This window comes from Adiantum capillus-veneris, chromosome 19 (assembly GCF_014529385.1).
Source record: "Adiantum capillus-veneris isolate H3 chromosome 19, ASM1452938v2, whole genome shotgun sequence".
Taxonomy (NCBI): domain Eukaryota; kingdom Viridiplantae; phylum Streptophyta; class Polypodiopsida; order Polypodiales; family Pteridaceae; genus Adiantum; species Adiantum capillus-veneris.
In genome coordinates this window covers 146205004-146231740 of record NC_140949.1, presented here as the reverse complement: position 1 = coordinate 146231740, position 26737 = coordinate 146205004, and the positions used below count along the sequence as shown (strand labels likewise).

The window sequence follows — 26737 nt, the reverse complement described above, 5'->3', positions numbered from 1 at the left end:
GCTTTTGTGACAGTAAAATCCGCTCCTAGTAGGTAATGTCGTCACTGAGTAAGAGCATGGATAACCGCCAAAAGCTCTTTCTCATAAATCTCTGCTGTCATTTCCGGCCTTGAGAACAATCGGCTCTCGTGAGCAATGACATGGCCTTCTTGCATTAAGACCGCACCCAGACTACGACCACAAGCATCACAATATACTTCAAATGACTTCTGCAAGTCCGGCAAAGTCAAAAATGGTCCCGTAGTCGATTTATCTTGCAATGCCGGAAAGGCAGTCACCTCTGTGGGTCCCCACGAGAAAGGGACTCCTTTCTATGTCAAGATATGCAAAGGGGAAGCAACATCCGTAAACTTTCGAATGAACCGCTTGTAGTACGAACACAGTCCCAAGAAGCTTCTAACTTCATGGATATTCTTCAAACCGGGCCAATCATGATAGTCTCTATCTTGGCCGGATCCATTTGCACTCCTGCTCTGCGGACACGATGTGTCCCAAAAAGTGTATCTCTGGTAGGAAAAATTCACTTTTCTTTGCATTTGTTAGGTGCAGCGGAATGAACATTTGCGCTTTGCTAAAGATGACTGCTCCGAACTGTGCTCAAGGTTCCTTTTGTTCTTACGGAAGGGAGAGCCTTCCGTTCTTAATGAGAGAATGCTATGATCACAAACAAAGTGAATGGACACTGTGCGTGCAAGTGTATGGGACTGAGAGATAGAGAGAGAAGAGAGATACAACACCAGAGACGTTGTAAAACCCTCCTCCGAAGGCCCCACTCTCGTCGGCGAGAGTGGTCTACTTATGATTGCACAATCTGGTACAAATGGTATGCATGAGACTGATGCAAGTCTAGTCTATGTCAACGATGACGACGGGGATGATGAAGTCGACCAAAGGGCTGAAATCTGCAATCTTTCTACTGCTGTCGAAAAACGCTATGGGCTGAAATCTGCTAATCTTCTATCTGCTGAATTCTGACTCTGTCGGTGACGATGTCGACGACGACGATGCAACGACAACGCGCTGAAAATGCAGATGCTGAAATCTGCATTTTCTGGGCTGAAACTGTAAACCTTGCGGAACCTGACCGTGCGGCGAGGATTCGAGGAACTGCTACTACGGGAAGGTGAGATCTGCGAGGTTCGGTGTCACGGGGACGTGGCAACTGTTAACTATGTCATGAGGACGTGGCAACTGCTAACTTTAGTTGTTGGTTTCTTTCCAAGGGGTTTTGTTTTATTTTTGAGACCCTCTTCTTGAAGTAGCAAACGGTCGGACATTGCATGGCCAATGTGAACGGTAGTTTCACCCGCAGATGGGTAGTGGTCGGCACTGGAATTCGTATGGTAAGAGGATGTCTAGGCTCATAGCAAGATCATATAGGTCCCCCCGTCTCACTTAGCAAGTTGGTGGATACTAGGAAGTGAACTCAATAAAGGCCTAAAGTCAAGGTGTGACTGCCAACAGAAAGTATCCGACAGTTGGGCCACATTGCACTTTTGGATGCGGTCCCAATGAGGATAGATGGTCAGATGACCACATGGAGCCCAACGGAATCGTTTCCTAAAATTTAGGGAATTGCTATTTTGGGCCGTGAAATGTGTTCGCGTCATTACCTCCGGTATGACTAGGGGAACATTTTACAACTCTGTCGCAAAGTCAACTGACGCGTCGGTTGAGATATTTTTAAGCGGCAAACCCGAAACGGGCAAATGCTGTCACGTGACACATCCCAACCCTATGTGTCCATGGACAAGCGACACCAAAGCAGGGTTCAGTCAGTTCAGTCAAGTTTAGATTAGCAGTGATCTGGCACTTTTGTGAGTCTATTCGTAGACCGTGCATGCCCAATCACTTAGCATAGATGCATATCCTCCGGTTGCACACAGCATGATCATCGGAATTCCCATAAGAATCCATTAGCATCAGTTAGGGGAATTTTCCAGTGCATTTAGCCTATTTTCCTATTTATTGGTTATTTTCACTTATTATTTTTAAGTGACTTTCCAACAAAAGTAGGTAGGGCAATTTTGCTAAGTTAATATATAAGCAAACCCAAGTTAGCACTATCTGGCAGTAGAGGCAGCAGGAGCTTCCCGGTCAACAGGCAACTTCTCAGCAGTACCCCCTCTTAGCATCAGATCCATCGCCACCATCTCCCCTCATCTGGCGTTTTTCCCTCTTGCAGTCATCGCCCACAACCTCCAATCTCTGGCGCTTGTGTTCCTATGCAGATCAGCCCCCAACTGCTAGCGTTTTTGATATCCACAGCCAGCGTTTTGGCAAGGAGAACAACAACCCTAGCGTTAGTGATTCTCAGCCCATGGCAGCGTTTTTGGCAGCAGATATTCAGCCCGTTAAGATGCAGATCTTGACCTAGAGCCTCAGCGTTTTTACATCAATTCTCAGCAGGTACATCAGCCATTAAAAACGCAGCCAAAGAGGTACAGTAACTCAGCGTTTTTCCCCTCGGCATGACCCCCGAGCAAGACATTCATTTTCAGCCATAAACAGCAGTACCACAATCATTTTCAGCCCTAAAACAGTCCAAGAAATTCAGCATAAGGAAGATCACAGATTTCAGCCTCAGTCGCCGTCGTCATCACCGTCGTCGTCATCGGCATAGTCCAACTTGCATCTGTCCATTGCATTCGCATTGTACACCTTTGTGCAATCAAAGTAGACCACTCTCGCCAACAAGAGTGGGGCCTTCGGAGGAGGGTTTTACAACCTCTCGAGTGTCGTATCTCTTCTCTCTCCTTCTCTTAGTCTCATTCACTTGCACGCACAATCCACTCACTTTGTTCGTGATCATAGCACTCTCCATAAGACGGAAAGCTCTCTCTTTCCCTAAGAACTAAAAGGAACCTTGAGCAATAAAGATCACTAATCTTGAGAAAATACAACATTCATTCCGCTGCAGCTAACAAATGCTTGTAAATGCGCCAAGTGTCAGTTTTTCATGGACTTGCCTCCTACAGGAAAAAATACGCTGAATTTTAAGTTGGGAGAGGGCTTCATTTGCATTTTGTCACAGGTTAAGAGCTATGGAGTGCTTCCTTTCCCTCTTATGTACAATGTGGTGCTAGGAGTGATGCCCTGCACGCTACACATTGCTCTCTCTTTCCCCTATGTGCAGTTATGTGATGCCCCACAAGAGGGCTCCTCATTTGACTGCTGTACAACTGTGTGGGTTCATGCTTTTGTGCTGAGGCAAGAGCCTCCTTGAGCACGAACATGGGTAGCTGACTGCTACTCCAAAGCAGGCACCGGTGAGGGTCATAACCTCACCGTACAGGTGCAAAATCAACGTGTGTATGCGCTGTAAATTGACTGTTTTTCAGCCATATGGACGCCAGGACCATTGGGAATCGTGCCCCACTGGCAGAGGACAACTAGGGGACTGTTTAGGGCTGAAAACAGGGCAAAAACCAGTAAATACAGCGTGCTGAATTTACTGTTTTTGGGCAGAAATCAGAGGGTATACGCCAATAGAAGCGAGTTCTAGTAGGGAAATTGATTTCGTGCAAGTTTTGGGGTTGTTATGTTGCCGAAATTTGGCCAAATCAGGTAATATCTTGCGGGATACAGGTGAAAGATTCCCGGGACTCTCCTTTGTAATTTACCCTCTTAAAGAATAAAGAAATACCGAAAGGGGTGCCAATTTTGGGGCCTACAGGTTGTCGGTGTCTGCTCGGGGCATTCTAGCTTCCGAGCCGTGTGTTTATACAAGTGTTAATTCCCGTAGCAGGTTTCCTTTGCACGTTCTCTCTGTGTGTGTCTAAAGTAAAGAATTTCGGGTGAAAGCCAACGTCTACCGTCCCCAGGGGCCGGTTACATGGTTCCATTGCCGGGACATCAATCACTTTTTCCTCAAAGAGTGAGCCTTGATTGTTTTGGGTAAAGACACAGAGTGCGGGAACGCGGGGATTACACTATGGCCGACAAGGGGAAGGGCATTATGGAAGAGGGTTCCTCTTCAAAGGACAGGCAGGAGATCCCTATGGTTTTTGAGATTGGCGAGAGCTCACGGCCACGTGAGTCTGTACCTCCTGTCAATATGAATGTCCCTCCAATAGTACAGGGCTTTATGACTGGGCAACTTGAGGATGATGCGTTCAAGACTCAGTTAGTTGCCGCGGTGAATGTCTTTTCGCAGCTGGTGCAGAATCCGAGGTTTATGGAGTTGATGCAAGCACCACCAGTGCAACAGCAAAATAGGCAACCTACGCCCCGTACGGAGCTTGTTAATGCTCAAGCCCAGGTACTTCATGCGGCTCAGGAGGAAAGGGAACACTCGCATGTTGCGGAGTTAGGGGCTCCAAAAAAGTTCCTCCCGTGCTTGAACAGGTGGCTAGAACGCCTATTCCACAGGTTATGCCAGTTCAGCCCGCCACCTTTCAAAGCCAGCATGCTGTCTTGAATGGACAGGGAACTGGATACCAGGCTATGCACTGAGTTTTTCCACCACCCACGGTACATTCTGGGTATTTCGGGGGTGGATCAGTGTTCCAAAGTATGGCTGGTTATGCGCCTGGAAGTCAGTCGTACATGCCAGGAATAGTGTTCGGGGGTATGCAAGGCATCATGCCAAACCCCATGTATGGTAGTATCGGCATGCAACAAGGTTTCCACTGCCACCAGGGCCAGTTTGGGGTGCCATAGGGTCATTCTGGCATGGCTGGTTTTTCTGGACAGCAGCCAGATATCGCACCTCTGACGTAAAATGTGAATGGCCAAGATGTGCCGATCATGCCTACTACAGTGCCCATGGTGCAGACCATTCCATATGACAACTTGGGGGTACTAGAGAAGCCGAAGGCTTACAAAGAAGGTGGTGCAGCTGTAAAGTTTAGTACCTTCAGTGGTTTCGAGGATAAGACGAAGGCTCTTACCTTCCTCCAGCAGTTTGATACAGCTTATGCGGGAGGGAATTTTACAGAGGCCTCGAAGGTCAGGAAAGCTGCCACTTTCTTAAAGGACAATGCGCTTACATGGTGGACGACATTGTTAATGCAAGGACAGGCACCCGCCACTTGGGTTTACTTCAAGCAAATGTTTGCATATGCTTGGCTATCAAATGAATTTGAAGCCGACGTCATGACAGATTGGCACCAGCTTACTTCAGCTTCGTGCAAGAGCTTGCTGGAGTACAATAGGAGGTTTTGTAAAGCGTTACTCTCAGTGACCTCCTACAGATTTGTGTCATTGACAGAGCAGATAGAGAAGTACTGTTGTGGGTTGCCTAAAGGGCTTTGCGATTACTGTACAAAGAACAGAGTGGCTACCCTCACTCAGCTTATGGAAGTTGCGAACACTGGTCTTGCCTTGTTGAAAGGAGAGGACAATGGATTTTCGAGTAGTGACAAAGGAGGGCAGCAAAATAAAAATTCAGCGAAGAAGCCTTTTGTGAAAACGGCTCCTGATGCGTCACAGGGGTCAGAAAAGGCCACCAAAGACAAGGATTTAGCCGGGACTTCTGGAGCGCAGGCAAAGAAACAGAAAAGGAAGCCTTTTGTGCGCAAGTCGCTCGAGGAAAAGAAGGTCTTAATGGCTGAGAACAAATGCTTTATATGCGAGCAACCTGGTCACTTTTCTATCAATTGTCCACAAAGGAAAAGGCCAGCTGACTCAGAGGATAAAGAAGACCAGAAAGGCAAGAAGCCTAAACCCACGGCAGGTTTAGTGCTAGACATGGTGGGTGACAGGCCCAATACAGATGCCAGTGAGTTATGCAGGGCATGGGGTAAAGTTAGGGATCAGACGGACTTATCTTCTTTGATCCAGGTGCCAAAGCGAACTTTATCTCACCAGAGTTAGCTATGAAGCTGGGCATCAGGGCTGAAGAGATGGGGTACACAGCAGAGGCAGGGTTGGCATGTCCTGGCCACTCAGAGTGTGTTACTCCCATCATTGGAAAACTGCGTCTGCATATTCAGTCGTATGTGGACAGAAGAGTTCTACATCATGCCGCCGGAAGGTTGTGACGCCTTGTTGGGGATCCCGTGGATGTTCCGAGTGCATGGAGTCTTGGATGCCTACAACAAAAAGATCACTGTACAGCATAGGGGCAAATCTCACATCTTGGATGTAAAGCTTAAAGGAGAGTCAGTCCCTATTGTATTTGCTTCTGCTATCACTTCTGTAATAAAGAATCATCTTTCTGTGTACTTGATTTTTGCACGTGATGTCTCAGATAGTGATCAATCAAATTTATCTGTGTTAGATAGAGAAAGGTCAGCATTTTTCAAAAGTTTAGTGATTGTTTTTCTGATTCATTACCGTCGCAATTGCCGCCAGAGAGACCTGAGGACCATCGGATAGATTTGGTGCCAGGGTGTAGCCCACCAAATAGACCTCCCTACAGGGTTAGTGCGGCGCAGCAGAAAGAGATTATGGGCCAGGTTGAGGAGTTATTAGAGAAGGGGCTGATTCAGCCTAGTTCTTCACCCTTTTGCTCCCCAGTGCTCCTAGTGCAGAAGAAGGATGGCTCATGGCGCACGTGTATTGATTACCGTGCGTTGAATAAGAATACCATCAAGAATAGGTTTCCTATTCCTAGAATTGATGATATTCTCGATCGTTTATAGGGTGTTGCAATTTCCAGCAGGATAGACCTTAAGAGTGGGTACCATCAGATTCGTATAAGGCCAGAGGATGTGCACAAGACTGCGTTTAGAACGACATTTGGTCTTTATGAGTTTCTAGTGATGTCGTTTGGGCTAACAAATGCTCCTGCCACGTTCAACAAAATGATGGACCGGATTTTCCGCTCGCATCAACAGTTTGTTGGAACGTTCTTCGATGACATGATAAGTGTATTCGAAGAATGAAGAGGAGCATAGGCATCACTTGACCATTGTGTTCGAAGAGCTGCGCAGTCACAGGTTACTTGTCAATTCTAAGAAAAGTGAATTCTTCCTCGAAGAGATCCACTTTCTTGGCCACATAGTCTCAAAGGATGGTGTTAGAATGGATCCCGCAAAGGTCGAAGCTATCAAGACATGGCCAGACTTTAAGTGTGCACGATGTCAGAAGCTTCTTGGGATTGTGTTCCTACTATAGAAGGTTTATCAGAAATTTTGCAGAGATAGCATCGCCTCTTTGGCAAAAGAAAGAGGTCACTTTCAGATGGACCCAAAAAGAGATTTCAGCTTTTAGTCTCTTAAAGGAAAAGTTGACTTCAAATCCAGTTATTGTTTTGCCAGATCTCAGGAAGTCATTTGTGGTCCAGTGTGACGCGTGTGGTAGTAGCATTGGAGCAGTGCTAATGCAAGATGGACGGGTAGTAGCTTATGAAAGCCGAATTTTGCAAGGGCCAGAGAGAACTATGCAAGTCTATGAGAAAGAGCTCTTGGCCGTGATTCATGCGCTTTCTAGCTGGAAGCACTACCTCTTAGGTGCTGATTTTGTTGTCCAAACAGATCATCGGACCTTGCGATACTTCTTGACACAGTCAAAGTTATCCGAAAAGCATATGCGATGGGCAAACATTCTTTCCATGTTCCACTTCCAGATTATGCATGTGGAAGGCAAGAAGAATGTTGTGGCTGATGCGTTATCAAGAAAGCCACAAATTTCAGCTGTGTCAATTCCTTATCATCATGAGTTAGATGACATGAAGGAACAATATACTGCTGATGAAGATTTTGCAAGGATCTTGGAACAATTGTATTACAAGAGGGGCAACATCACGAGCACTACCTCCTCAAAGATGGTTTTATGATGATGCATGGCAGACTTTGTGTCACTAGGTCACTGCGACATAAGGTCATGGAAGAGAGTCATGTCCCACCGTATGCAGGGCATCGTGGCATTGATGCAATAGTTAAAGCGGTAGAGACATTCTTCTATTGGCCTACCTTGAGGAGAGATGTGGATGCCTTTGTGCGAGCATGCATAGTTTGCCAAAAGGTCAAGTTTGACAGGCAAAAGGCACCAGGGTTGTTACAACCACTGCCGATTCCGGATAAGCCATGGGAAAGCATTGCTATGGACTTTATCTTTGATCTTCCAAGAACGCCAACAGGGAATGATGGTATATGGACCATTATTTGCAGGTTCAACAAGCAGGCCCATTTTATCCCTGTCAGGAAGAAGATAAAATCTGATCAGATGGCACACTTATTTATGTACAATGTGTTTAAGTACCATGGTATGCCACAATCGATTATCAGTGATCGTGATCCTCGCATGAACAGTTTGTTCTGGAGAGGATTGTTTGAGAACATGGGCACTACGCTCAAGTTCTCGTCTTCGTTTTATCCACAAACTGATGGACAGTCAGAAGAGGCTAATTCTACTGTCTTAGATCTGTTGAAATGCTATGTGTCAGATAATAAGGGCAAGTGGGAACAGTATTTGCCTATGCTTGAGTATGCGTACAATAATACGGTGCATTCGTCTACTAGCAAAGCACCTTTTGAGATTGTTGAAGGCGGCAAAAAGGTTCCTCCCGTTTTGCATACAAAGGACAAGATCATTGAGGCAGATCGATATGTTGAAAACACGGATGAGATGTATAAGAAGATTAAAGTTGCCGAAGACTCAGGCAAAGCAGAAAAAGGTTGCTGATCGTCACCGTCGTGAATTGCTGTTATCACCTGGTGATTGGGTTCTGTTAAGGTTCGAAAAGGCAAGGTTAAAGAAGATGAAGGGCAAGGAACGGCTGTTTCCTAAGCTCAGCATGCGTTACTATGGGCCTTTTCAAGTGCTTGACAAGATCAGCGATGCGGATTACAGGCTGAAATTGCCTGATGCATGGAAGATTCATAATGCGTTTCACGTGAGTCTTCTAAGACCCTTCGTGGGTAATGTGCCAGAAGATATGCCGAATGAGGATCAACTAGAAGTTGAGGAACTTGATGAGATCCTGGTACCTGAGCAAGTCTTGGCACATAAGGACAGAAAAGTTAAAGAACAAGTTGCAAGACGCTATTTGGTGAAGTTCAAGAACTATCCCCCTATGGATGCAAAGTGGATGGAAGAGCATGAACTGTCAGAGTCACCAAATGTATTGCAGCTTTACCTTGAAGCCTTTGGGTTACAACCTACTTATGTCCCAACCCAACGTGTGCAAAGGAGGAGTAATGATACAACTAGTACATCAAATGTACATATGAATTCAGTGTAATAGATGGAAATGGCAAAAGTATTAAGTCATTTGTATCTATATGTGATGACCTTTCTTGCGGATACATGCGATGATAAAAGGGTGTTGATAGCACAAGATCATCAGTGGCGTGAATTTATGGTATGCAATCGAGGACGTTTGCGATTTCAAGAGGGGGGTATGTCACGGGGACGTGGCAACTGTTAACTATGTCACGAGGACGTGGCAACTGCTAACTTTAGTTGTTGGTTTCTTTCCAAGAGGTTTTGTTTTATTTTTGAGACCCTCTTCTTGAAGTAGCAAACGGTCGGACATTGCATGGCCAATGTGAACGGTAGTTTCACCCGCAGATGGGTAGTGGTCGGCACTGGAATTCGTATGGTAAGAGGATGTCTAGGCTCAGAGCAAGATCATATAGGTCCCCCCCGTTGCACTTAGCAAGTTGGTGGATACTAGGAAGTGAACTCAATAAAGGCCTAAAGTCAAGGTGTGACTGCCAACAGAAAGTATCCGACAGTTGGGCCACATTGCACTTTTGGATGCGGTCCCGATGAGGATAGATGGTCAGATGACCACAGGGAGCCCAACGGAATCGTTCCCTAAAATTTAGGGAACTGCTATTTTGGGCCGTGAAATGTGTTCGCGTCACTACCTCCGGTATGACTAGGGGAACATTTTACAACTCTGTCGCGAAGTTAACTGACGCTTCGGTTGAGATATTAAGCGGCAAACCCGAAATGGGCAAATGCTTGTAAATGCGCCAAGTGTCAGTTTTTCATGGACTTGCCTCCTACAGGAAAAATGTCCTGAATTTTAAGCTGGAAGAGGACTTCATTTGCATTTTGTCACAGGTTAAGAGCTATGGAGTGCTTCCTTTTCCTCTTATGTACAGTGTGGTGATGCCCTGCACGCTACACACTGCTCTCTCTTTCCCCTATGTGCAGTTATGTGATGCCCCACAAGAGGGCTCCTCATTTGACTGATGTAAAGCTGTGTGGGTTCATGCTTTTGTGCTGAGGCAAGAGCCTCTTTGAGCAGGAACAGGGGTAGCTGACTACTACTCCAAAGCAGGCACCGGTGAGGGTCATAACCTCACCGTATAGGTGCAAAATCAGCGGTGTATGCGTTGTAAATTGACTGTGTTTTTCAGCCATACGGACGCTAGGACCATTGGGAATCGTGCCCCACTGGTAGAGGACAGCTAGGGGACCGTTTGGGGCTGAAAACAGGGCAAAAACCAATAAATAGCGTGCTGAATTTACTGTTTTTGGGCAGAAGTCAGAGGGTATACGCCAGTAGAAGCGAGTTCTAGCAGGGGAATTGATTTCGTGCAAGTTTTGGGGTTGTTATGTTGTCGAAATTTGGCCAAATCAGGTAGTATCTTGCGGGATACAGGTGAAAGATTCCCGGGACTCTCCTTTGTAATTTACCCTCTTAAAGAATAAAGAAATACCGAAAGGGGTGCCAATTTTGGGGCCTACAGGTTGTCGGCGTCTGCTCGGGGCATTCTAGCTTCCGAGCCGTGTGTTTATACAAGTGTTAATTCCCGTAGCAGGTTTACTTTGCACGTTCTCTCTGTGTGTGTCTAAAGTAAAGAATTTCGGGTGAAAGCCAACGTCTACCGCCCCCACGGGCCGGTTACATTCGGGGCTTGATCTGCGGGTGCTAACTGCTGAAAACTGAAAACGCTAATATTCCTTGCTGTTCTGTCGCGGTAAAGCTGCAAAACGCCGGGGCTGATCTGCAAACCAAAAACGCTAGGGCTGAATTTTTGTTGCTGTCGCCAGTTGCTCTGCAAAATGCAAAACGCTAGGCTGCTCTGAGGTTCTGCTGTGTCGCCGGAATCTGCAAAAGCAAATTGCTGGCTGATCTGTGATGAAAACGCTAGGTGATGGCTCTGCTCCAAAAACGCTAGGTCTCCTGGGGGGGTTCTGTTGAGAAGTTGCTTGTTGAGCGTGGAGCTCCTGCTGCCTCTTCTGCCATTTAGTGCTAACTTTGGTTTGCTTATATATTTTCTTACCCAAATTGCCCTACCTACTTTTGTTGGAAAATCACTTAAATTAATGAGTGAAAAATGTCAAAAATAGGGAAAATAGGCTAAATGCACTGGAAAATTCTCGTGATGGAATCTGATGGGAATACTGATGATCATGCTGTGTGCACCCAGAGGATATGCATCTATACTAAGTGACTGGGCATGCACGGTCTACGAATAGACTCACAAAAGTGCTAGATCACTTCTAATCTAGACGGACTGGACTGACTGAACCCTGTTATGCTGTAGCTCGTCCACGGACACATGGGGTTGGATGTGTCACGTGACAGCATTAATCACTAACTTGTGATCTCGTAATGCCTGCAAGACCTGAAGCAGATGATCTCTATGTTCTGCCTCATTCTTGGAGAAAAGAAGCTTGTACTCTCGAAAAGTCCTGTCCATCACCCGGTTAAATGTCGCAGGAGCATTGGTTAAGCCAAAAGGCATCACCAAAAACTCAAATAACCCAAAAGTAGTCCGAAAAGCTTTCTTGCAGACGTCTCCCGGTGCGATTTTGATATGATGATATCCACTCTTCAAATCAATCATGGTAAAGCACGAGGATCCCTGTAATCTGTCGAGTATATCATCGATCCTAGGAATCAGAAATCTGTTCTTGATGGTGATTTTGTTGAGAGCTCTATAATCGATGCACATTCTCCAAGATCCGTCTTTCTTCAAAACCAACAACACTCGAGAGAAATATGGTGAAGTACTAGGTTGGACAAGACCCTTTTCCAAGAGGTCTTTCACTTGGTTCATAATTTCTTCATTCTGTGCTCGGGTCATGCGGTAAGGTGGCTGGTTCGGTGGTGTGCTTCCAGGTATCAGATCAATGGTATGATCTTCAGGACGAGTAGGTGGTAACTCGCTTGGTAGGCCCTTTGAGAAGCAATCGGCGTGAGAGTGGAGAAAATCTTGGCATTCTTTATTAAGTTTAGACATATTTGTCCTATCCTTATCACTCAATCCTTTCATAAAGATCAAGTAAACAAACAGACTGGATTTCATTAATTTAGAAATGGCCGAAGCCGATACAATAGGGACAGACTCGCCCTTCAGTTTAATGTCAAGTACAATGGTTCTGCCCTTCTCTGTAGTCAATGTCGATTTCCTCGCCCGATAATCGACCACGGCGTTGTTCTTGTGGTACCAGGGAATTCCCAAGAGAACATCACAACCTTCCAAAGGAATTATATAAAAGTCCTCATGCCCCAAATACCCCTGACAATGCAACCGAAGTTTGCCAATGACAGGTGTAATGGCTACGTCCCTGCCGGGTGTCGCTAGAACAGCCTCCGCAAGTGGTTCCATCCGATCGGGAGTGATCTCGAGCCGCGCCGCCAATTCCAGTGAAATGAAGTTGGCCTTGGCTCCTCCGTCAAAGAAGATCAAGGCCTCTTGGTCTTTCACTTTGCCCTAAGCTCGGCAAAGTTCTGTACTCTCGCCCATGGTGTTGGGATCCGTTCCCACACAATCTGGCACCAGTCCTGTTTTCATCTTGCCTTTTCTTCCACGTTCCTCAGCTGCTCTCGAACTCTTGAACTCTCAGGCCTTTCGTCGTCCTTGTCATTTTGTTCTTTCTGTGCCTTTTTAGGGCACTTCGTGGAGAATGTCCATGTTCCCCACATCCAAAGCACTTCCCCTCCCTGATGAAGCGAGCTCTCTTCTGAGAAGTAAGCTTGGGTCTTGCATCCTTCTTTTCTGGGTTGCTCTTTCTCTTTCTACTTTCATTCGCTGAAGTCTGTTCGGTTCGTTGTGTCATGACCTCATCGGTGGGGTAGGTCAGACTGCCAGAGTGAATGGCAAAACCCCGTTTCGCATGACTCATCAACTCCTGAATAGAAATTGACTTCTGTTCCAAGTAGTGATCTCGGATCTCTGTAGGTAGACCCAAGGTAAACCGCTCAATCTGTTCTCTGAACGAAATCTTCTTGAATGAAGAGGCGTGTAGAAAAGAGCTTCAGAATCTCTCGTAATAAGCGTCCACTGTATCTCTCTTGGTCATCCGAAGATGGTTCCAAGCAGCTCGTATATCGCGTTCATACTCTTGAGTTAGCCAAGAAGAAATAAAAAGCTTCTTAAATTTCAGCCATTTAACTGGCGCAGTCTTGTTTAAAAGAAGCGTGGACCACCAAGTTCGAGCATTCCCCTTAAAATAAGAGGCAGCTCTCCAAATCTTGGAGTGCTCTGAGTAGCGTCCTCCCGCGAAAGCGATGTCAAATGGAGTGTGCAGTAGTGCGGAATGCGTGCTTGCGGAGAAGGAGAAGGGAGAGATACTGTGTGGGTGGAGCCAGACTCAATGATGAGCTGCTCCTTATTCTTTGTATATACATAAGAATAAGGATAGTCAGTGGGCGGCCGGACACTGGACGTCCGACCCGGGCAAAGGCACAGCGCCTTTAACCCCAACAACCTCCCACTTAAAGGCGACTGTGCCGATAAGTGGAGCCTACTAGCTAAACTACTAGTATATACAAGAAATAGGTGAGAGACTCTCTCAACCTACGCCCACTAGGTCGCTCAATCGATCTACAGGCAGTCGTATTGGCTCTCGTGATAGGCGAGCGTGCGTATCCACGCTAGAGCCTGTATGTAAATCTCGCAGACAACTGTTTATGGTCTGCAAAACTCCACTATGCACCATGCTAGTGTCGGTCATCGTACGATTGACAATCGCTGCTGCAAATGCTCCCACTGCAGTTGCTAGGTCGGGCCTCGACACTAGAAGGTCGTACATGAGACGCCCGAACGCTGATGAAATATGTGCAAACTTGGTTGTACTAGCCTCCTCAATGCTATTTGCATGGACTGAATGATCAGAACTACTCATTACGTATGGATGTGTCATCACCGACACTGGGATGTCTACCGCCCTCTCATCCATAGGTGGTAATGTGTGTCCTGGCATCAACTCATCAGCCTCTAGCATGAGCATATCAAAGAACTCCATGTCCGTCATCTCTGCCTGTGTGTCTAGGGAGCAGACTTGCTTTACCTGTCTGTGCACAAACTCCGATGACAACTGCTGTGTCTCACTAGAGCACTGTCGCTCTACCTCTATCTCTATAGAGTCTACTGGCACGTCCTGCACAGCTAAATGCCCTGTCTCGTGAGCATGGTGGAGCTCACCTGCGAAGGAGACACGTCTTGTCTCTCGCTCAACGCATGCCAGCAACAAAACCGAAACTATGACGTCTCGAACCTCAGATACATGCATAGGATATACCAAGCCACTGCGGGCACCCCTGGCAATCACTAATGAACCGCAATGCATCTGGAAAGATTGCTCTCTAAGCAGTGTCTGACACCCAATGGGCGCGCGGCGGTGTGTGCAAGTGAAAGAGCACGCGAGGAAGTGCAGTGTGTGTGCAGAGAGGGGAGGCGAAGGCCAGCAAGAGAGGAAGCGCTAGCAGAAGAGAGAGGGTACGTAAGTTTCTCAAGGGGATAAGTGAGTGAGTGAGTTTGTAAAAACTCACTATCCCTTTTATTATTGTATAAGGACCAATTTAATAAATTAGTGGCCAAGTTCAATGTGAACTTGGCCAACCTTTAAAATGTACATTAAAGGGGGCCATTTGGGCCTTTAACCCAACAACCTCCCTCTTAAAGGCATAAATGGCGCCTTTAAGCTACGTGACTCCCACCATCTCTATGCATAGATGATGTTGTGATTTGGGTAAGCACTTAGTGAGAGCATCGGCTGGATTTTGTGATGTATGGACCTTAACTAATGTAATAAGGCCATCCTCAAGCACTTCTCGTGTGAAGTGATACCGCACATCAATATGCTTTGTGCGTGCATGAAACATGGCGTTCTTTGCCAGACATATGGTGTCACAAAGTGATGACGTGGCGGATAGTAGAAACCCTAATTTCTGCCAGAAACCCTAAAATTCTTGCAAACCCTAATTTCTGCCAAAAACCCTAATTTCCGAAAATCGCGGAGGCTTTTTTTTTTTTTTTGGAAATGATGAGCGATGTGAATCTTGCTTTTTTTTTATAAAGAAAGAGAAAAGACTCTCTAAGAGAGAGAGAGAGAGAACTGATACTTTTTATTTTAAAAGCTTTTGGGGTTTGCTTTTGGGCATCCCTTGTAATCTTTAAATTAGTGGTGAGGGCCTCACTTCTCAGAGCATCTGGACGCAGAGTTTGAGAGTGAAACCCTAGCCACTCTCTTGTACTTTGATCTGATTAATATAAAAAGAAACACCGAAAGGGACGCCTTTCTTTGGGGCCAATATCTCTAGGCACGGAACTCCGCCGGGCCAGTGCAAATCTATTGTGATCTGTGAATTGTTTTGAAGTGGTTATTTGGTGATGTCGCGGTTGATTCTTGACTTGGAGTGTCCAAGTCTGTTACAGTGGTATCAGAGCACGGCCGATTTCTCTTCTACGAGAAATCCGATCCCCGAATTTTTTTTCCGCGGCACCTATGGTTTCAGGCAATGATCAGTCGACTCCCTCTGCATCTGGAGATGCGGGCAGGGATCACAACGAAGATTCCGGCAGAGAGTATGGCCCGCCTTGGCCTACTTAGGCGGAGCGGCGAGAGATGGAGCATCGCCAGTTGATCGGCGATGCAACAAAGATGATTCTCAATTTTGCTAAGGACCCGAAGATGGCAAAATATATGAATCAGACCTCTTTGGAAGAGGTACAGATGGAGTGGCAGAGAACCACACCACCACTCTCGAAACCCGCTCTCAAGAAACCTTCTGCCTCCAAGAAAATATACGGAGAAGGAACTGGAGAACGTGGTTGATGCACGGATTGCTCAGCTTTTTGACGCGCAAAAGAAAGCCAAAAAGCACGGCAAAAAGCAGAAGAAAAGCACTGACTTTCCAGTAGAGTAGAATCCGTACGTACGTACGGTACCTTTCCGTACGGTACAATACGGCATAAAATTTTTTTTTGGGCGTTTTTTGCTCGGACAAATTCCGCTAGGGAGCGCTTATACGTAAGGCTGCCACTTTCTTGAAAGGGAATGCGCTTCAATGGTGGACCGCATTGTTGAACCAGGGTCAAGCCCCAACAACGTGGGTCCAATTCAAACAGCTTTTTGCGCCTGCATGGTTGACAAACACTTTTGAAGTGGATGTGATGACAGAATGGCACGAGTTGAATGCTAAACAGTGTGCGAACTTGGAAGAGTACAATAAACAGTTTTGGGCCGCACTATTGCCAGTCACCTCTTACAGGTTTGTGCCATTGTCAGAACAAATTGAGAAGTGCTGTTGCGGATTGCCCAAGAAAATCAAGGACTATTGCACAAAGACTACTGTCATGAATATGTTTCAGTTGATAGAGAATGCAAGAGTGGCCAACAATCTGTCGAAGGGAGATTCCGATGGATTTAATAACCACAAGAAAGGGTCCCAGGGAAAACAGTTTTCAGCCAAGGGCAATGTTGCAGCAAAGCCTTCTGAGCCTCCCACAAAGAAGCCCTCCACTGAAGAAGGTGATACGTCCAAGAAGCAGTCTAAGTCTTCTTCGGGACGAGGACAAGGACAAAAGAGGCATTTTTCTGGCAAAACTTTTGAAGAACGGAAAGCTCTTAGGGAGGCCAAGAAATGCTACATTTGTGAACAGGAAGGACATTTTGCAAATGAATGCCCATAGAAGAAATCAAAGGATAAGGATGACAAGTCAGACCATAAAGGGAAGAAGCCAAAGCCAAGTGCAGGACTTGTTCCAGATTTGGTTGGAGACCAGCCAAACACAGATGCCACGGAGTTGTGCAGAGCTTGGGGCAAAGTTAGAGACCAGACAGTGCTGGTTTTCTTTGATCCAGGAGCCCGTGCAAATTTCATATCACCAGAATTGGCATCAAAGTTGGGCATTCATGCAGAGGAGATGGGTATGACAGGTGAAGCAAGTCTGGAATGCCCAAGTCATTCAGAGCCCGTTACTCCCATTTTGGGGAAGCTTCGTCTGTACATTCAGAGTTATGTGGATGCGGAAGAGTTTCATATTATGCCACTTGAGGGCTGTGATGTGTTACTGGGTATCCCATGGTGTTACAGGTTGCATGCTATGGTGGATACTTACAACAAAAAAATTACCCTTGTACATAGAGGAAAGACTCATGTCCTTGATGTAAAGCTTTAAGGCGAGTCTGTTCCAGTTGTTTCTGCTTCTGCTATTTCATCTGTAATAAAGAATCATCTTTCTGCGTACTTGATCTTTGCAAAAGAAGTACCTCAAGTTGTATCTAATTTGTCTACCTTAGATAAAGACAGGTCAACTTTTTTGAGTGGTTTCAGTGATTGTTTTTCGGACTCTTTGCCAGGGGAGTTACCTCTTGAGAGACCTGAGGATCATACGATCTTGTGCCAGGTTCTAGTCCACCGAATATACCACCATACAAGGTTAGTGCAGCCCAGCAGAAAGAGATTATGAGTCAGGTCAACGAGCTTTTAGAGAAGGGGCTGATTCAGCCCAGTTCATCCCCTTTTTGTTCGCCTGTACTCTTAGTGCAGAAGAAGGATGGTTCAGGGCGCATGTGCATTGACTATCGCGCCTTGAATAAGAATACCATCAAGAACAGGTTCCCCATAGCGAGGATAGATGACATTCTTGATCGGCTTGAGGGAGCGTCATTGTTTACAAGGATAGACCTAAAGAGTGGCTACCATCAGATACGCATTAGGCCAGAAGATGTCCATAAGACTGCGTTCATGACAACATTTGGTCTCTATGAGTTTCTTGTCATGCCATTTGGTCTCACAAATGCTCCTGCCACGTTTAATAGAATGATGGACATAATTTTTAGACCACATAGAAACTTCGTGGGTACCTTCTTTGATGACATGATTGTCTATTCGAAGTCCGAAGAGGAGCATAGGGATCACTTGACTGCAGTTTTCAATGAGTTACGTAAGAACAAGCTACTCATTAATGCGAAGAAGAGTGAATTCTTTTTGCAAGAGATTCACTTCCTTGGGCACATTGTTTCAAAGGATGGGGTACGCATGGATCCGGCTAAAGTGGAAGCAATTAGGTCATGGCCAGACTTGAAGTCCGTACATGACATTCGAAGCTTTTTAGGCTTATGTTCCTACTACAGGAGGTTCATCCGAAATTTTGCTGAGATTGCTTCTCCACTCCATGCACTACAAGGAAAAGGAGTTATTTTCAAGTGTACAGCCAAGGAAATTTTAGCGTTCAAACACTTGAAAGAGAAGCTGACTTCAGATCTGGTAATCATTTTGCCAGATCTTTCGAAACCTTTTGTGGTTCAGTGTGATGCGTGTGGCCATAGTCTTGGTGTAGTTCTAATGCAGAATGGCCGAGTAGTCGCATATGAGAGCAGAATTCTTTTGAAGACTGAAAGGAACTTGCAAGTCTATGAGAAAGAATTGCTGGCAATAATTCATGCTCTCACTAGTTGGAAACACTATCTGCTAGGGGCTGATTTTGTTGTCCAAACGGATCATCAAACCTTGCGATATTTTCTCACACAGACGAAGCTGTGTGAGAAGCACATGCGATGGGCAAACATCTTGTCAATGTTCCGTTTTCAGATTGTGCATGTGCAAGGGAAAAAGAACGTGGTGGCTGATGCGTTGTCACGAAAGCCCCAAATTTCAGTAGTGTCAATTCCGTACCATTGTGAACTAGACGAAATGAAGACACAATATGCTGAAGATTCAGATTTTGCAAGGATCTATGACCAGCTTGTTGATGGGCAACATCATGAGCACTATATGCTTAAGAATGACTTTCTCATGATGCATGGAAAGTTATGCGTTACTGAACAGTTACGGCCAAAGATTTTGATGGAAAGTCATGCTCCACCTTATGCTGGGCATCGTGGAATTGATGCGACAATGAAAGGGGTTGAGGCATTCTTCTATTGGCCAGCTTTGCGTCAAGATGTTGACAAATTTGTAAGATCATGCTTAGTATGCCAAAAAGTCAAATTTGACAGACAAAAGCAACCGGGATTGTTGTAGCCATTGCCGATCCCAGATAGGCCATGGGAAAGCATAGCAATGGACTTTATCTTTGATCTTGCAAGGACGCAAACAGGCAATGATGGGATTTGGACTATCATTTGTAGGTTCAGTAAGCAGGCCCATTTCATTCCTTTGAGGAAGAAGATAAAGCCAGAACACATGGTCAAGATATTTATGAGCAATATCTTTAAATATCACGGGATGCCTCAGTCAATTGTCAGTGACAGGGATCCACGTATGACGAGTCTTTTCTGGAAGGCATTGTTTGAGAACATGGGCACTACGCTAAAGTTCTCTTCTTCGTTTCATCCGCAAACTGATGGACAGTCAGAAGAGGCAAATTCTATTGTTTTAGACCTGCTCAAATGTTATGTGTCAGAGCACAAGGCAACTTGGGAACACCATCTTCCATTGGTTGAATATGCTTACAATAACACTATGCATACGTCAACAGGTAAGGCACCATTTGAGATAGTGGAAGGAGGGAAGAAAGTCCCGCCCATTTTGTAGACTAAGGACAAGATTTTTGAGGAGGTGTATTTTTCCTATTGCCTTCCGTAAATAAGTACTAGATATTTTTATTTATTTTTATTTATACTTGTTTTCCCCAGAACCCTTGAAAAGGTGCAAGTGGACATTGCATGGCCAGTGTGAAACGGCTGCGGCCGAATAGGTTTCTCACATCGGGAGTCTGAGTCGGTCAATCGGGGACTGGTCGGGCGAGTTAGCACTGAATTCTGATGAGTATGGAAGCCTGTGTCCGCCAAATGAAGTCCGGGCCACTCGGAAAGTGACTTATAACTTTATAAGTCAGTGGGAACTAGAAAATTAACTCAAAAGGGGCAAACTGGACACATGGCCGCTCCTGGCAGTTTTGCTACTTCCAGCTGAAGAGGGGGCGCCCAATTTGAGAGAGGAGGCTGATTTTTGATGATAAGTGACCTACAGTGTGTGTGTGAGTAGTGGGTGCAGGTCTACAGCTTTAATGGAAAGCTTGCCTTCTCCTCTGTCTCATGTAGCGCGATGATTTGCTCTCGTGCATCTCTCTCTCCCCTTTGGCACATATGGTAATGCCCCACTAGATGGGCTACTCAGATGAACATGTACAGTTCTGGGGGTTTATGCGCGTTTGCCAAGGCAAGAGCCTTCTGAACAGGAACCGGATTAGCTAATTGCTAATCCCCCACAGGTACGCATAGTTCCATCGCGAAAGATTGCGAGTTTGGAGAGTTTTCTCGCGTGAAAACTCGTCCAATTCACAGGGGAACTGTCCCATTGCGTGCGGGAGCCCTTGGGACACGCATAGGCGTGTTCGCTCCGCTAAAAACGATCCGAAACAGCGAATTACAGCCTGCTGCGTTTTTCTGCAGGTTTAGGGTTTCGCACCTAAACTGCAAGGGAACCTCGGGGGAGCCTCGTGAGAGCCTTGGGATGCGTGTACAGGCTTTTGGGCACCCGGCAGTGAAAAACAGGGAATTACAGCCCGCTGAATTTTTGTGACAGCTCACCAGAAAGCTTCCAAATAGCGAGGGAATCCGTCCTAGACAGGTGCTTTTAACCTACAGGGGTTGTTGCGCCGTTATGTTGCCAAAATCAGGTCGAAAACCTACGTTTTCAGCCCTCGCCAGGTTTGGACAGCTTTGTGAAAGCTTGTGCGAAGTGGTCGGATCGTCTACTTTAATTGAATAAAGAAATACCGAAAGGGGCGCCAGTCTTTGGGGCCTATAGGGTGTCAGTCTTGTGTGTGCAGTGACATTCTAGTCGCTGGACGCAACTGTGCTCTCTTCCCTTCTCAGTGCTCTGTGTAAAGTCAACAGGTAATTGAAATAGTACCGCCCTCTACGTTGTACAGGCCGGTTTTAGTTTACATCAGGCGGCACTACAAAATCATCAACAATGGGCTGCTGTACATCATTTTCAGCACCATTTTCAGCATTGTTTCTTGGCTGCAAATGCCCTTCAAGAGCCTCAATTTGCTGTCCAACATCATCTAGCTCAAACACCACTAGATCGTCTACATTTTCAGCCATTTGTGGTGCATCCTGAGGGTCAAAAATAGGCCTAACAGGAGGTTGGTTATGCTGAAATTTCAGCCTTTTATGGTCATGCTTTGAGGCACAATTGTTTTGAAGCAGCCTTGCCTCATTAAAAACATCCTGGCTGCGTACAACCCTTTTGAGCTGAGGTAACCAAATCCTGTAACCCATTTCGCCTTCTTCACCATATCCCATGAAGAGGCCTTTAATGGACTTCGTATCTAGTTTACTCCTCAACTCAGGTTTAACATGCACAAAAGCTTCGCAACCAAAAATGCGTAAGTGATCATATGAAGCAGGCTTGCCAGACCAAACCTCTTCAGGGATGTCACCTTTCAAAGACATGTGAGGGGATCGATTGCATATATGCACTGCAATTTTCAAAGCTTCTCCCCAAAATCCATGAGAGAGATTAGCTGTGGACAACATGCATCTCACCCTCTCACAAAGTGTCCTATTGAATCTTTCAGCCACACCATTAGAAGAGGGGCTGTATTGCACAGTAAGCTCTCTCTTAATGCCCAAATTTTCACAAAACTTGTTAAATTCAGCACTTGTGTACTCCCCCCCATTGTCTGTACGCAAGCATTTTAGCTTTCTACCAGTTTGGGTGGTCACAAATGCATGAAATCTCTTAAACGCAGCAAAGGCTTCATCCTTAGACTTAAGTAAATAAACCCAAATTTTCCTAGAATGATCATCAACAAAGGAGACAAAATAACATGCACCACCCATAGATTTAGTAGGCATGCTACATACATTAGAATGTACAAGATCAAGAACACAAGATTTACGAGGGACACCAGAGTAATAAGAACGCTTTACTTGCTTGCCATATTGACATTCATTACAAAAATCAAGCTTTGTGCCTTTAGCATCAAGCTTGTTCAAAGTACAAAGCTTAGAAAGGCCCTTTTGGCTCATATGGCCAAGCCTCTTGTGCCACAACTCCATGTGAGAGTTAATTTCAGCCAATGCAATAAACTTGCCCAACACGGCCTTTCCATGCATGCAGTAAAGTGTCCCTTTCTTTGTGCCCTTTACAATCAGCCTTGAGCCTTTGGTCATTTTCATGATGCTCTCTCAAACAAGATGCTGTAACCATGCATATCCATCTGACCAACAGAAAGTAGACTCTTCTTGATTCCTGGCACATATCTAACATCATGCAAGACAAGCTCATTTGTGCCATCTATGGAGAGATGCACGGTGCCAATACCCTCAATGGAACATGCATGATTGTTTCCAAGGTATACATGGCCACGCTTGCCTACATCAAAAGTAGAGAAACACTCCTTGATAGGAGTCACATGAAATGAAGCACCGGAATCAACAATCCAAGTTTGGGACAATGCATCATTGACAGTCAACAAAGCATCAATAAGATCACTCTTGGTGATCTGCATGTCCTGTGAATGAACATTTAGAGAGGCATCTAAGTCATAAGCATCATCATCTGACAAAGTGGTACACAAGATGTCCTCTACATCTGACAGCTCCTCAATCATGACACTAGAAGCCACATTGGCCTTCTCTTTGTCCTTTGAGCTATCCTGTGCATCTGCCTTGACTTCTTTCTTCTCTTTCTTTTTCTCTCCGCCATTCTTTTTCCTTTCTAACTCAGCTTTATAGTACCTGCAATCGGGTTTCTTATGACCTTTCCTGCCACATTGATAGCAAGTCACATCACCCTTGCCTTTGCTTGCATTTCCCCTTTCTTTACTCTTACTCTTACTCCTTTGTGCATAAGCATTCTTCTTTTCTGTCCTACCTCTAACCATGTTGGCAAAGCTGCCTTCCTCTCCACTTGCTTTCCTCCTGATTTCTTCATTCAAGATAGAACCCCTAACACCATCAAAGGTCAAATTGGGGTTATTGGACAACGAAACCACCAAAGTTTCCCATGACTCAGGTAATGTCATAAGCAAGAAGATAGCTTTCAACTTATCATCAAAAGGGGGCAAGCCAGAATCCTGTAATTGTGACAAAGTACCTGCGAACAACGACAAGTGCTCTGCCGCTCTCTTGGACTCATCTAGTTGCATGCCAACAAGTTTTTGCATCAAGTGCACCTGGTTGACAGGCGTTGTATTTTCATACATTCCCTTTAACTTCTCCCACACATCAAAAGCAATCGTGAGGCCTTTCACATCAATGACGGTCTCATCTGTCATGGCCATTTTAATGTATATAACGGCTTTCCTGTTCATGCTAACCCATGCTTCATCTGTCATATTCTGTGGCTTCACCTGTTCAAGTGCCCCTTCGCAATCCTTAAGAAATAGGATTCCCTGAATCCTGTCTTTCCAAAGATCAAAACCTATTCCATTGAACCTCCTAATCTCGAAGAGGTTCTTCACATCCGAAGAAGATAAGAAGAAGAAGAACTGGGTACTCCTTCAAATCGAACTTCTTTGCCTTACCAAATGTCGACTGACGACCCAAATATCCCGGGAAGTCAGTGCCTTTCTTCTGCTTTTTGTCATGCTTTTTAACTTTGTTCTGTGCGTCAAAAAGCTGAGCAATCCGTGCATCAACCACCTCTTCTAATTCCTTCTTTGAATATTTCTTGTGAACAGAAGGTTTCTTGAGAGTGGGTGTCAGGGGTGGTGGTGTGGTTTTCTGCCACTGCTCGTGCACTTTCTGAAAAGAAGTCTCGCTCATATATTTTGCAAATTTTGGGTCCTTCGTAAAATTGAGCATCATCTTTGTTGCATCGCCGATCAATTGACGATGCTCCATCTCTCGTCGCTTCGCCTGAGTAGGTCGAGGCGGGCCATACTCCTTGCCGGAATCTTCGTTGTGATCCCTGCCCGCATCTCCGGATGCAGAGGGAGTCGTCTGATCCTTGTGTGAAGCCATAGGTGCCGCGGAAAAAAAATTGGGATCGGATTTCCCGTAGAAGAGAAATCGGCCGTGCTCTGATACCACTATAACAGACTTGGACACCCCAAGTCAAGAATCGACCGCGACAGCACCAAATAACCACTTCAAAACAATTCACAGTTAAGAATAGATTTACACTGGCCTGGTGGAGTTACGTGCCTAGAGATATTGGCCCCAAAGGCTGGCGCCCCTTTCGGTATTTCTTTTTTTGTATTAATCTGAGTTCAAAGAACAAGAGTGGTTGGGTCTCACTCTCAGACTCTACGTCCAGATGCTCTGCAGAGTGGGAGCCCAAGCCACTTATTTATTTACAAGGACACACACACACACACACACACACACACAATACTTCGCGTCTAGCTGCCTTATCTTCAGTTTTGAGTGCTTAAATCATTGTTTTTTGACATTTTGACCATAATAAGAAAATTTTGGCCTTTCGGGGAGAGAGAGAGAGAGAGAGAGAGAGAGAGAGAGAGAGAGAGAGAGAGAGAGAGAGAGAGAGAGAGAGATGAACTGTTATCTGGTTTTAGGTGCTACGGCTTGAGGAGTTTGGTGTAACGGGAGCCGATGCGGATAATATATGCTATTTGCGTGATTTGGAAGATGCTAATAAACTTGTGCAAGTCATGGCTTCTTGCAAAGGGGGAATGGCTGTTGTCATTGGTGGAGGCTATATTGGTATGGAGTGTGCTGCAGCTTTGGTGTCTAATAACATCAAAGTTACAATGGTGTTTCCTGAGCATCATTGCAGTAAGACTCTCTCTCTCTCTCTCTCTCTCTCTCTCTCTCTCTGCGGGCACGCACGCACACTCAAATGTATGCTCTCTCTCTCTCTCTCTCTCTCTCTCTCTCTCGGGATAGTTTCCTACGACGTTAAAACTCTCTTCTTCTCTCTCTCTCTCTCTCTCTCTCACACACACACACACACACACACACACACACACACACACACACACACACACACATACACATGCACTCCCGTGTGTGTGTGTGTGTGTGTGTGTGTGTGTGTGTGTGTGTGTGTGTGTGAGAGAGAGAGAGAGAGAGAGAGAGAGAGAGAGAGAGAGAGAGGTTTGTTTTTATCTGATTTTCTATTGCTACTTTCGTAGTGGCTCGTTTGTTCACATCAGAGATAGCGGCATTTTATGAAGGTTACTATAGGAAAAGAGGGGTGACGTTCATAAAAGGTACCGTCATGGCTGCATTCGAGAGTAATGAAGAGAAGAAGGTGCGTACTTATTTCGCGATCCATGTCACCAGTCTAGGTACTCTAAAATGGCTCACTTTCCTAGTAGTCTTACAAAGCTGCCGTGTCCCCTGAAGCAGGTGACTGCAGTTGTCTTGAAGGATGGGAGACATGTCGAAGCGGACATGGTTGTTGTAGGGATTGGAATCAGACCAAATATTGGTTTGTTTGAAGGTCAGCTTACACTTGAGAAAGGTGGGATTAAAGTGAATGGAAAGATGCAGTCAAGCAATGCACATGTGTATGCTGTAGGAGATGTCGTGACTTTCCCGTTGAAGTCATACAGAGATACGAGAAGGTTGGAGCATGTGGATCATGCTCGCAAATCAGCTGCTCATGCTGTGCAAGCAATTATGTCCCCGGAGAAAGTGCATGAATACGACTATCTTCCGTTTTTCTATTCCAGGGTCTTCACTCTATCTTGGCAATTCTATGGAGACAATGTGGGCGATTGTATCATGTTTGGGGAGCCGAATGACAAAAAATTCGGCGCTTTTTGGGTTGAAAAAGGGCATCTGGTGGGGGCATTTCTTGAAGGTGGCAACAAGGAGGAATACTCTGCTCTAGAAAAAGTTGCCAGATTGAAGCCGTGTGTTTTGGATTTGGAACTCCTGGGAAGGCAGGGTCTGGCATTCCCATTTACTTTTAAAGAGCAACTAGGCCAGTCGAGTTCACTTATAGCAGCTGTGGCAGATAGAGGCCAGATGTTACTCGAAAAGCCTTCACCGTTTGTACTCCAAATTTCTGCAGGGATTGCTGTTGCCATTGGTGTTAGCTTGCTTGCTGTATGGTATGGCAAGAAGCGACGGAGGTGGTAGTCTTGTTCTTTACTCTCTGCTGTTATGATATTTAATTTCTGCAGATGTTGATAGATTGATTCTTACGTAATAACATCGGTCGTGGGTGTCTACAGTGTGGAAAGCATTCTTTAGTAATAACATTGGTCTTGGGTAGCATTCTTTAATTCTGTGTACGACCACTTTAAAATGCTAAATTTGATACATGCCCAAGATGCTGCTGTGTAATCTCAAATGAAGCAACTTAACGGTAGCTTCTGATGTACATATCAACTTTGGGTCTCACCATTCTCGTATGCAAAGGGTCCTGAATCATGGGCATGTGCAGGGGGAGGGGGTCTACCTGCCATGGAGAGGTTGAGAAATCAACCTGGGCTTATGAGCAAGACCTCCATCATCATCAGCCTTTGAGTAGCCCTCTTGCTAACTTCATTTTGATACATATTTACATGCATCACATCTTGTATAAAGTCTTTACATATTCACAAAAGCCATGCAGCATGGAATCGCATAGGTTTCGAAAAACTTTCTTTGGAGTAGCCAATGAAAGACCAATTGCCTAGCAATCACATTCCTCTTTATGTAATGGTCTTCTCTGTGAGTTGCCAAGGATATGGAAGTCACCATGAAAAAGCATTAAACTTAGTTAGCCTTTTGAAAACAA

The 26737-nt window shown here is 45.5% G+C and overlaps 1 protein-coding gene across 4 annotated transcripts in view; it reads left to right on the top strand.

The window, feature by feature from the left end:
* The window catches only part of LOC147435030 (monodehydroascorbate reductase 4, peroxisomal-like), a 52265-nt gene extending 25977 nt beyond the window's left edge, over window positions 1-26288 (top strand). For all 4 annotated transcript variants that reach the window (XM_086491384.1, XM_086491385.1, XM_086491386.1 and 1 more), the window contains 3 exons: window positions 24561-24780; window positions 25140-25258; window positions 25357-26288. In XM_086491384.1, the coding sequence (XP_086347510.1) occupies window positions 24561-24780; window positions 25140-25258; window positions 25357-26094 (1077 nt within the window). In that variant the 3' untranslated portion in view covers window positions 26095-26288. The remainder of the gene's footprint in view (window positions 1-24560; window positions 24781-25139; window positions 25259-25356) is intronic.
* Window positions 26289-26737: the final 449 nt, after the last annotated feature.